The 12,257-nt window shown below is 39.1% G+C and overlaps 2 protein-coding genes across 2 annotated transcripts in view; one reads left to right on the forward strand and one right to left on the reverse strand.

Annotated features, from left to right (window-relative positions):
• Positions 1-2,774: 2,774 nt before the first annotated feature.
• marveld3 (MARVEL domain containing 3) lies at positions 2,775-5,229 on the forward strand. Its single transcript, XM_034680884.1, has 4 exons — positions 2,775-3,205; positions 3,625-3,927; positions 4,073-4,170; positions 4,340-5,229. Exons 2-4 carry the CDS (start codon positions 3,635-3,637, stop codon positions 4,948-4,950), a joined length of 1,002 nt encoding a protein of 333 aa, XP_034536775.1. The 5' UTR covers positions 2,775-3,205; positions 3,625-3,634; the 3' UTR covers positions 4,951-5,229.
• An 847-nt stretch (positions 5,230-6,076) lies between these two features.
• The window catches only part of phlpp2 (PH domain and leucine rich repeat protein phosphatase 2), a 46,619-nt gene continuing 40,438 nt past the window's right edge, over positions 6,077-12,257 (reverse strand). Inside the window, 2 exon segments of the mRNA XM_034679511.1 lie at positions 6,077-11,780; positions 11,926-12,157. Of these exon segments, the coding sequence (XP_034535402.1) occupies positions 10,482-11,780; positions 11,926-12,157 (1,531 nt within the window). The 3' untranslated portion in view covers positions 6,077-10,481.

A 12,257-nucleotide genomic window follows, 5' to 3' on the forward strand; every position in this document is an offset into this window, starting at 1 on the left:
AATGCAGTATATTATGCATAATGCCAGCAGCAGTCAAGAGAGTCGTTCTGCAGGAGTTTCAATTAATCACATTCATTCTGCGTATGCATAAACTGAAATAAACTTTATCACAGGATCCCCACTTGGTTACCTTTCAAGTAAAAAGCAGGGCGGTCAATAGAATTGAATAGAATAGAATGTACTTTATTAATCCCCAAAGGGAAATTCAGGTGTCTGGCCGATCAAATTATAAAAATCACATAAAACAAGTAATTCAGGTGTCTGTCAGCTCATCGTTTATTGGCTAGAGAGTTATGAAGCCTAATGGCTGCAGGGATGGATGATTTTCTGTATTCAATTCAATTCAATTCAATTTGCTTTATTGGCATGAACAAAAACATGTTGTTGCCAAAGCACATAAGATTCATACACATATATACATTACGTATTATATATATTATATACATTACATATTTTATAAATTACATATTATATACATTACTTATTATATACATTACGTATTGTATACATTACATATTATATACATTACATATTATATACATTACGTATTATATACATTACATATTATATACATTACGTATTATATACATTACGTATTATATACATTACATATTTTATAAATTACATATTATATACATTACTTATTATATACATTACGTATTGTATACATTACATATTATATACATTACATATTATATACATTACGTATTATATACATTACATATTATATACATTACATATTATATACATTACGTATTATATACATTACATATTTTATACATTACGTATTATATACATTACTTATTATATACATTACGTATTGTATACATTACATATTATATACATTACGTATTATATACATTACATATTATATACATTACGTATTGTATACATTACATATTATATACATTACATATTATATACATTACGTATTATATACATTACATATTATACATTACATATTATATACATTACGTATTGTATACATTACATATTATATACATTACGTATTATATACATTACATATTATATACATTACATATTATATACATTACGTATTGTATACATTACATATTATATACATTACATATTATATACATTACATATTATATACATTACGTATTGTATACATTACATATTATATACATTACATATTATATACATTACGTATTATATACATTACATATTATACATTACATATTATATACATTACGTATTTATATACATTACATATTTTATATGCATTAATAAACAATGGTGTCACCCATACAGCATATCTCAGTGTCCTCACTTGATGCGGTATGCTCACAAGCCTTCACTTAAAATCAAATATTATGGGATGCCGTGTCCCTCAGGCTGTGGCAGGCAGACACATATTTAGCAGCCAGATGAGCTGCTGACCCTTCCCCCAGGAGAACTGACAGTTTCTCTTATGGGGTTAATGTTGGGAAGTTTGTTACCATTTTAGTAATTTTCCTGTAGTGGGAATCTCTTAGTAAAGAGAACTTGCGACTGTGAAGGAGGAAGTGCATCTCTGTCTCTATGTCCCCAGCTTTTTTCACTAGTTTGTCCATAAGAAAAAGAGGCGGCTCTGCCCCTTCCTGTAGAGTGCATCTGTGTTAAGGGACCAGTCCAACTTGTTGTCCAGGTGTACACCTGGATATTTGTAGGTTGACACCACCTCGATGTCCACCCCTTTATATTTTATTTTATGAATAAATAAAAATATATGTATTAACACAAGCAACATTCTGACTGAACTGGCTTGGACAGTAAACTACAACGTCACAGTATTTTTGTATTATTAAAGGCACTCAAGGTTTATGTAAAAAAACCTTGAGTTTGGCTTTATTTCCAGGAGGTTATGATGTCCAATAACTTGCATGCATTTTTGTGTTTAATAACTGTGTTCCTAAACCAAGCTTAACTCTAGATAGATGGAGAGACTTAATTTGGGCTACATAATTTTGGGTAACACTTTACAATAATGGAACAGTTTTCTTAGATAAAATTTGGTCATATATGAACTGATGTAAGAAGTAACTGTGAATTACTACACCTTAACTAATGATGCATTAAACATGTTGTCATTACATGAAGTCACAGTGAGAGAATTATTAGTTCATGGTGAACAACAGGAATTCATAATTAATTCATAAAGAAATTCATCATGAGTCATACATTACATCAACATGAATTAAGCATTATTTCTCTAAGAAAACTGTCCCATTGTTGTAAAGTTTTACCTTATTTTTGTTTAAAGCCATCACCACTCATGGACCTACATGTATATAATCATGCACATGTATGCATCTTATTTTTCCTGTTTAGGAGTGTCGTTTTCCCAGTCTCATTATTATGTGTTTTTCTTTTCTGCATTTAAATGAAAAATTTTAAAATGTTAACTTGTACGCAAATTACAATGTCATTGAATTTTGCTCAATAGACAGAAGTGGGAAAAAAAAAAAAGAACATCACAGCTCGTGGTAGAGACATAGAGATTGAGTTCTGCTGTAGTCTCTTTTTTCTGTTAAGGGGAAAAGTTACATCAGACAACAAATAACAAACAAGTAACCTTATTAAAAAGCTGAACCATGTTAATAGAGAGTGGGGCAAGAATTACCTCCGTCACATTTTGAAATTACATTTAATCTGAAATGTATTTGCGTCTCGGCGGAAATGCGAAAAGTAATGTCGCTGGTTATTTCCACGAGCTTCACGGCTTAAACGTGACCGCGTGCGTCGCGTGCGTTCACGTCCGGGTTGAAGCATGAATCGCAGATTTTTGATATTGCAAGTTGAGCATCACTAAAACCAAGTTTTTGAACCACTTAATTACATTTATTTAACCAGGCTGATTAAGGGTATAAGTCCTGTGATGTTTGGATGAATCTGAACAGTTAGGGTATCTAAAATGTGTTTATAGTCCATATATCCCTAACAATAATATGAAGTACTTGCGAATATACACAATGCACTCAACACTATAGAAGCTGTTTTAAACTGTGCAATAAATATACTTAATTTTCAAGAAAAGCAGGGTCAGTAGGCTTTCTGCATTTTCCCAAATCCCTTGAGACTAGTGGGCGTGGAACAGCACAGGTGAGAAGTGGAGAAAATCTCACAAACAGGAAGCAGGGAAAAGTAGGTCGACTTTTTCAGTCTTTTTGAAAAGGCACGACCTCATTGTTTACAGAGTCCAAAGGTAGGAAATAATGATGTTTTATATTGGTGACTTAGACGATTGGTTATTATTTCTCCTTTTAGTCCGATCAGGGATAATAACCGATCGGAAGGGGGTTTGATTTGAGGTGTGGGCCTCGGACGAACACATGCTTTGTAGTAAAATAATGTGATATGTGATCACCAAAAATCTTGCTTAATTTTCTCCTTGTTTTGTCTTATTTTTTGTATAATGTGCATGTGGGCCACAAAAGTGCGCTGTTGTACCTACCAGCTTTGAGAAAGAGCTGTTTAAGGTTGTTTACCTCACACATGGGCATTAATCTACAGTAAATAATCCTCTGTGTTGCTTTCAGTGGCAGCTACAGAGACACAAGCCAACTATCTACTTTGTTTCTTAGTGTCTGTAATAGGATTCATGTCCGTAATCTTCTTTTGCAGGCAGAGGAAAATGCCAGAGAAGGGAAGACACCACCAGAGGAATGATGCCTATTCAGATTACCAGGACAGAGACAGGGACAGGGACAGGGACAGGGACAGGGACAGGGACCATCCTCGCAATAATGAAGACTACCACTCTTCATATAACAGCAGCGGTCACAATCAAAATCCAAGAGCAGCAGAAGAGAGAGGCTCTGCTGGTGACAGGAGGGCCAAACAAAACAGACAGAGGGATATGGCAAGTGCCTCACACAAGGAGCCACCTGTTTACAGAGACCATGACCATGAAGGACCCTCAAGACTGTAAGGGACTGTGTACTTCAGCTGGGCTCACTGTCATGTCTTTCAAACACGCTTCTGACCAAATGTGACTGGATTGTTTGTTAATTATTTTTTTATATTTCTGCACAGACAATGAAATCTCACTAAAATATTTATGTTCTTTTAGGTCCAGAGAGACGTCTTTTTATCATTCTGAAGGAGAGTATTATAAGCAACACCACAAACCAGCTCTTTACAACCTACGATATATTTTAACATCCAGAGGCAAGTGTTTTTTATCCTACAATCATCAGTAAAATAATATTTGAAGTAAAAAATTAAGCTTGTTAGCATTCCTGATTGTTAGAATCTAACAGAGTGGCCCTAGAGCACCTACACAACATTTGCCTGACGACACATTCATGTCACTGTGTCTTCATCTTGTGTGTCCCAGGTCTCTGCCAGCTTATGGAGCTGTTTTTGAATCTCCTTCTTGTCATCTGTGCTGGAGTGCCGTACAGCAACAACGGGGGTTACAGAGACCTGGCCAGCCTGGGTGGAGTCTACTATTATCACTTTGGTGGAGCCAATGCCTTCACTGGAGCCGACGCAGACCGGGTGAAGGAGCTGGATCGGCTGTTCCATCAGCTCAAACGCCCTCCATACGTGTTCACCATGGCCTGTGGAGGGCTTTTGATGGTTTACGCTTGTGTCATGCTTGCCCTGGGAGTTTTCAGAGTGCCCTACCGTTGGCCCCCCGTGCTGCTGGGAGAGGCTCTGATTAACTTCCTGATTGGCCTAGGCTATATCCCCGCGCTGGCCTTCTACTTTATTAAGCTGCAGGAAACCTACGACAGTCCAATCTGTAAGGAGAGAGAGCAGATGTACAAGAGCAAAGGGCACAAGGGCTTTGAGTGTCAGTACCACGGTGCAGATATCGCAGGAGGTCTGTTTGGGGTGGTAGGGGTGGCTGTGTTCATCTTTGGGGCGGTGTTAGCTGTGAAAGCTTTCAGGTCAGTGCGTGAGCTAAAGAAGCAAAGGATAAACGAGGACAATAACCTTTGACACAGATTATCTCTACCATATATTTGAACAAAGGTCAGATTGAGCAAAAATCCCGGTGATAAGAAGACTTTGAAGTTATTCTCTTATCACATGAGGTGTGTTCCTTGTTGAATTTATTTTAAAAGTGATATTTTTGTATCTTTTTCTAATCTCTGAAGACATTTTTAATACGATTTTATATATTGTTTTATTTTAATCAACACCACTTCTCAGTTTACACTTTGTTACATTTTTCTACACATGTGAAACTACAATAAACCTCTCAAATGATAAATATAATGTTTGTGACTACATTTTCTTTATTTTCAGGCAAACAAATGCTCATAAGTTAAAACGCAAATAGGTAGATACAAATCAATTGCGATAAAGACTTCTGTATATTCAAACATTTTGTCTCTAAGACTCCATTGTAAACTTGCAACTCAGAACACAGGAAGTCTCCAGTTACTTTAAAAACAAGGTTGTCTGTTATTTTACCAATGTTCAGTCTCCAGGGTTTTGCAGGCCTCGATCTCTTTTAAACATTAAAAGAATTTGTATCCCAGACTGAGTGTATCATTTATTTCTGAGCCCTCAAGCTTTCAAGGTGACGATCAGCCTGTTGATGAGTAATGTTAGGACTTGACACGGAGGGTTGAGCAGTGCCATATAACATGAAGATTTTCATTTTTATTGGTTTGATGAAATTTAAAACATCTCTCTCTAAAATATACACAGCATATCTAGGCGGAAGTTGTGATTGTGTGCTCGGATTTTTTCAAAACTCTGTCTTGGTTCCTCTCCCAAAGACTTCTATTGCCTTCAAAAACAATAATACCTTGTGGTTTGGCTCAGCTATTTCTTTCTCTTGGTAGCTGCCATCCCTTTCATAGAGTCTATGGTTATTCTGAGCTTAGCCAATAGATGGCAGATCTTAAACAGTTGCACAGTAATGGACTAATTTTCATGATTTTATGATTTAAAAAATGATTTTATATCATAGCTCTGGATGTAATCACACATGAGAAAATAACTTGTGGACATTATTTTCTTTTCTGACCAAAAAAATTCAGTCATTTTAAATTATTTTTATTGGCATGAAATCATCATAAAAATGGTGAGCAAGATAGACATAGGACCAAATAAATTCACAGTAAAAAGTTTTATTGCTACGTGGCTGAAAGGTAATTTAAAAACAGCTTGACTGCTCAAAAGGAATGATAGCAGCATTTTAAATCAAACAACAACCGTCTCTCTCTCTCAAAGATCCCAGGAGTACAATTCTGTCTGATACACAGCAAAAGTGCGCATTGTTAGTCTTGTTCCTTAATACTTGATTTTACAGTGATTTAATACCAAACTCAATTTTAGCAGTAATCTGCATGCTAGCATACAAACCTCAAATATTAGATATGCTCCATTTTGTTTGTATTCTATGCTTTTTGTTGATATATTAAGGGCATGCTCTGGACATTGTTATAGTTATGATTAGTACCTCAAAATAACGTCCCACAACCAGTGATAGTTTCTGTAGAGTCCCACTTTAAATTCTGTTAGCGGAGAGGGCAATATAAATTCTGCATGAAACAATGAAGTACAAAAATAAACATTAGCTTCTTGGCATTGAGAAAAAAAATATTCAAGCATTTCTAGAAAATAATGTAGAGAAAGGAACTGTGAGATTTAACAATGGCTACTTTGGTCACATGTTAAACAACTGGAGCATCTCGGGTCAGTTTCATTCATTACGCAGAATTACACGCAATCCGTTGTTCACACAGGCATGCATACACTTAACTGTACATGTGCACTTAATTTACACAGAAACACAGACAGTTTGCAGTTGTACAGAGGGGATTGTGAAGACATGTGCAGAGAAGAAATTATTCCTTACAGTTGATAAATGAGTTGGTAAAGAGACACAGACCCACTCGAACACAAACAGCCTCTACTTTGGTGCACAGAGGGGATAATGAGCATTAGAGAAAGATATCCAAGAGTTAAAGGGAGTATTTTGAGCCATACACCACACCTTGTCCACCCTCTTCCTGTATCTATGCACACAGATGGCATATATACATGCACGCTTATTAGTACATGGATGGATCATTACTCAAATATACTTCATGTTTGAAATGTATACAGAACAGGACAGCAGGTGGATATACGGTGTCGACGAGGAGACGCACATAATTAGTGTATAAAAAAGTCCAAGGTGGTTATGAAGAGCAATAAATGTAAAAGTGCAACGCAGTCCAAATGTGACTTGACACGGGGAGCCAAACTAATAAAACTGCAAATGAGCCGAGGGAGGAGACAACTCAGAGAATAATTCAAGAGCAGCTCAGCTTATTCACTCAATCTCAGTGACACACACATCACACATCACACACACACACAGGCACACGCACACACATCAGTCACTATGCATTTTCGCACATTTAGAAATAGTATTCTCGGAGTTTAAGGTGAAAATGAAGATCTAATAGACATGTATAGATATATGTACAGTTGACACTTTGCATATTTTTATGAGTGAATTCCCAACATCAGTTGTGAACACCACTGTTTTGTAAAACCTAAAGGAAAGATCCATTTCTCTTCCAAACAGTTCAGCCTTCCATCGATTTCCAGGTGTGTGCCGATATCATTCACAATCATAATCTGTCTTCTAGCTGTTCCAGATGCGCCTGCAGCACTGATCCGAGTTTCACTACATCAGTCCAGATTCCTGACACTGTGTGCGGGGCTCTGATACTGGAGGTTTGGGCACAGTCTGACCCGTGTTTGGCATTTCAGACACTGCACGTGATCAATAAAGTGACTGGAAACAAATTCTTAGACTTAGTGTAAAATAAAGTTTCATATTCTCGACTTTAGAGAAAAGAAACTCCTTTAGTGTTGATGTCTAATTCTGAATAAACCAAATCTTCCATGCGGGTCAAGCACTTCTTATCTTAAACTACCTTTTAATAACATTTTATTGTGACAGGGATGTTGTGGTGGAAAGACCACCTGGATATGCCAGATGGTTAGGAATCCCGATTAGTTCTTGATCTATATAATGCATTAAATGCACATAACTGAGTTTTCTCTTCTACCAGTAGGGGGCCCAATGATTCATGTTCTTATTCATATAGTAGACAGAGTACTTCAGACGGTATATTATGCATCATACAAGGCATTCTGTAAAGTTCAGATGTTACTGCAAAAATAAAAATCTGATCATCCTTTCTATTGGCTATGTATTCTTAAAGAAGAGGTGATATGTTTGATTGAGGGAGGCCACAATGATCTCAGGACAATATGTTAATCTATATATAATAAACTTAAATATACATAAAGTTCAATATCACTTTCTTCTCTGTACAAAGTGCTTTAACAGTGATTACTTTCTTACAAGAGACAAAAACTTGCAAATAAACATTAAATGGCTGAGACTCACATCAATTAAGGCTTCATCACTGAGGTTATCACTCATTCACGGGGAGCAAGGAAAGCATAGAGGGGCTGTTTAGTTAAAAAAATAAAAAACACTCATAGCGTACGTCACAAAAAGCATCACGAGTGACATTAACAACAAAGGGATTCTCCTTTAAATGAAATATTAAGTGTTGTTTCTTTAAGGCTAACAGGGAACACTGAAAGGTCCAGGTTTGTGACAAACGTGAAATGCAAGAAAAGCGCAAAATATATAACTAATGTGGGTAATCACTGACATGAGCAATCACCTAACTTTGGCCTTCTTATAAGCACAGCAGCTCCGGCAGAGCTGCGTTCTCTTTTGGCACAAGGTGCAGAGGATCAGGGATGGACAAACTAATGTTCTTGGCCTGTATAATAGTCATGAATGTTTGAAATAATAACAGAGTGTGTGACAAATCATTGTCAGAGCAGTTCAATATATTTAGAAACATGATTGAAAACTAATAACACCAACAGCAGCAAGACTGTGTGAACTCAAAACAAAGGCAGCACTCTGTACCTGTGTTTTCGCTTCACTGATAAAATGTTCGTCTGAAGAGGCCCCACTCTCTGATCTGCAGGTACCACACATGACTTGAGTTGAAAACAGAGTTGTCATATCATTGAAAGATATTATACGTTCCTGCGTCACAAACTATTGTGTGCGCTTGTATGACTGCAGATTCTGCCCCAAAACTTTGTGACATCTTGTGTACACAGAACAAATATGAGCTGACAAAAACACCTGAAAATTTTGTTCTGGTTGTGTTTACAACTGGCCAAATGACACAACCTGAAGGTTCTGTGATGTGTGGGTAGTCCATTTGAAAGCAAAGCTGAAAAAAGATGACAGAATGTGTCCGGAGAGACATAGAAAGATGTTTCAAAATTAAAAGGGTAGCAGCCTTCAAAATTAAGATGCACTTAAACGTATAATCTTACCCCAGTGGAGCTCTTTCATCAGATACATCTTCCTTTAACTCTTGACACTACACTGCATCATTCACTTTTGTGCCTTTACTACTTCGTTGAAGTGACTGATATTCATCAAACTATGATTTCCAGCAGTCCCCCGTCCAGTGACCATACAATAAAGTAACTTTGAATTGTAATAGACCGACCTGTGACAGTGCGTGATCTCACACTGTTCTCAAAAAATATATAAGAAAATAAAAGTTGAAGGATTTTTGGACTTTGCTCAATACAGTTGAAAGACTGTATTCATAATGTGTTTCTCCAAACAGCAACACTTGTTAATGTTGATGTCAGCAGCTCAAGCATATAATCTCAGTTGGCCAGTAAATGGAAGTGTGTATCACACTTTCTGGAATTTAGTTATTCTATATAGAAGATTCAACATATATTTTGTGGGAATGTAAAAATAAAATCCACTTATAACAATTTTGGCAATATAATACAGATTTTTTTTCTTTATCTTCTCATCCTATTTACCTTACGAGCATTTCCACCTTATTCCGTCTGATTCCTTTTATAAGCCGCAGGAACAGAAGCTGGGTCAGCACTTGTCTTTCTAAGATTCCACTTTGTCCTTCAGATTTAACTAACCAGCTCACATCCCCAAACACAGCCTGGATTTTGGGGGAGCTCTAGGCTGAGTTGTCTGCAGTAGGCACTTTTTCAGGTTTCAGTAACAGGGTTTCTCTCAAGGAGACCACAGAGCCCCCGCAGAGGAGATTTGACCTCCCTGAACACAATCCCTACATGCCCTTTAGATTGCTTGCTTTCCAAGTAAAGGGAAATGTTGCTGACATGCTTAAACACACAAGGTGTCTCACTTAAAGTCAGGCTTGTTTGATATATGACAGCTAGCCATCCTTTTTCCATACATCAAGTTTGTGAAGAGGGATCCTGGTGGCTCTTTTTGCCCAGATACCCAGCACATAAGTCCTCTTTCACCTCACATTAATTATTCAACATGACCAAGTGACTTTCAAGGTCCCTCAGGTTTGTCTTGCCTCCAGAAATGGCAACTTGAGTCAGAGTATCCCACATGTACGAGGAAAACTCCTCTTCTCAGGAATGGCACGATGAGAGTTGCAGCCACACGCCACTATGCTGTGTCACCCCTAGAGTGCGGTATCATAGACTTCCTGCTGTAGGATGGGGACTGGGACTGGGCCTGGACCTGGCACAATGTTGGTGGCAAATGCAGGAGGGTGTGGGTGATCCCACACTGGGTCCTTTAATATAGGGGGTATGGAAGGTAAAGGAGGGACTGAGACCAAAGTGGTCTGACCTCTCAGCTGCTCCCTGACTTCCTGCTCCAGACTGGGAGGCACAATGAGCTGGTCCTCTGGGTCCTGCTGTGCGGGAGCAGTGAAGTAGCCAGACTTCTTCTTAGGAGCCTCCAGGGCCACCTCAATGAGATTATGACTGTCCTCAGGGGCAACCACTGAGCCATTGGACAGCTTCTTCCCAAACAGGCTGGATGTGGAAGGAGACTTCTTGAGGTCGGCAATCTCTCTCCCACATACAGCCAGCAGGCAGCCGTTTGTGGCTGAAACCACCACGCTGTTCTGTCTGCGCATTTTACCATTGGGATAGTCAGAGCCTTGCTTTTTAAGATCCAAGTCTTTGGGGCTATCAGGGGCTCCTGACCGCAGCTGGAAAGCACAGCAGTGAATGTCTACCTCCACTTCTAACTTACTGCCATTAGAGATAACACCCTCAAGAGGGGCTTCATCATCACTATCCAAGCCATTGTCAGACTGGTTACTGGAGAATGTAGCAGAGGAAGGCTGCCGCTGGAACAGGCCTGGGTGGGTTCCTATCACTGGAGCTCCTGGCACCATAATCCCACACAGTGTAGTAGCAGGATGCAAGCTACAGCGTCTCTCTGGGCGGGATCCAGGCCCTGAGGATGGATGCTCATCTGAGGCGGTGGATCCCGCCTCGCTGCCAACCTCCGAGGCTGACGTCTCACTGCTGAACTCAGAGACTACCCCGCTGCTGCATGAGAGGGCGGCTGGGTCACTTGGACCTGGAGTCACAGTCACAGGCACCGGGGCAGAAGTAGGTGGGGGAACCCGTGGTTCGGTTGTGGAGACAGGTGGCTCACAGGTACAGCTGTCCTCTCCAATGTGCAGTGACACCACCACAGCCTCAATGTTGTCCTTGCAGCCATAACTCTGGGCGAGAGAACACAGCTTCTTTGCAGCGGCACGAGGATCACGCACAGCTTGCACAGTGCACACGGCCTCCTGGAAGGAGACGCGTTCAAACAGCGCTCGATTTCCCAGAATCAAGAACTCATCCCGGGAACATAGAAGCTCGGTGTGCACCCAGGGCCTTGGGAGCACCCAGGGAGACAGATAAGAGCAGCCCAGCAGGCGAGAGCAGCATGTCACCCCACTCACTTTGTTATCCTATTAAAAAAACAAAACAAGTGCTGATAGAATTGTAGATCAGCTTAGAAAGACATACACCTGTTAATATGAAGCTGTACATTAATATTAAATCAAAAGCTTTACATATTCCCCTCTATAAAAACAAGAAGAAGCTGAGTGTTACCTCGGTTATAATGGCTTTACTGAGTTTCACTCTCTCCATCTCCTCTCTGCAGTTTTCCAAACTGTAAACTTTAGAGAGAGGAACAGGTCGCCCATCTCTGCACAACACTGCCTGGCATGTGCCCACATTGGCCACAGTGAGGCTGAAGTAGCCTCCTGGATCTGAAGGCTCATGGTGAATATAACACAGCAAGGCAGAAGCGCCAAGTTTCTGGCCAGCCATTCCAAGTTTCCTGTTTAACACAAACAGGAAAAGCTGATGAGAAACTCTTGGAGCCACTGACAGGAGCCTTACAAAAAAGTTTCTCTTGTGAGAAAATGAACTGATGAGAT

Source organism: Notolabrus celidotus, chromosome 3 (assembly GCF_009762535.1).
Source record: "Notolabrus celidotus isolate fNotCel1 chromosome 3, fNotCel1.pri, whole genome shotgun sequence".
Classification (NCBI taxonomy): Eukaryota; Metazoa; Chordata; class Actinopteri; order Labriformes; family Labridae; genus Notolabrus; species Notolabrus celidotus.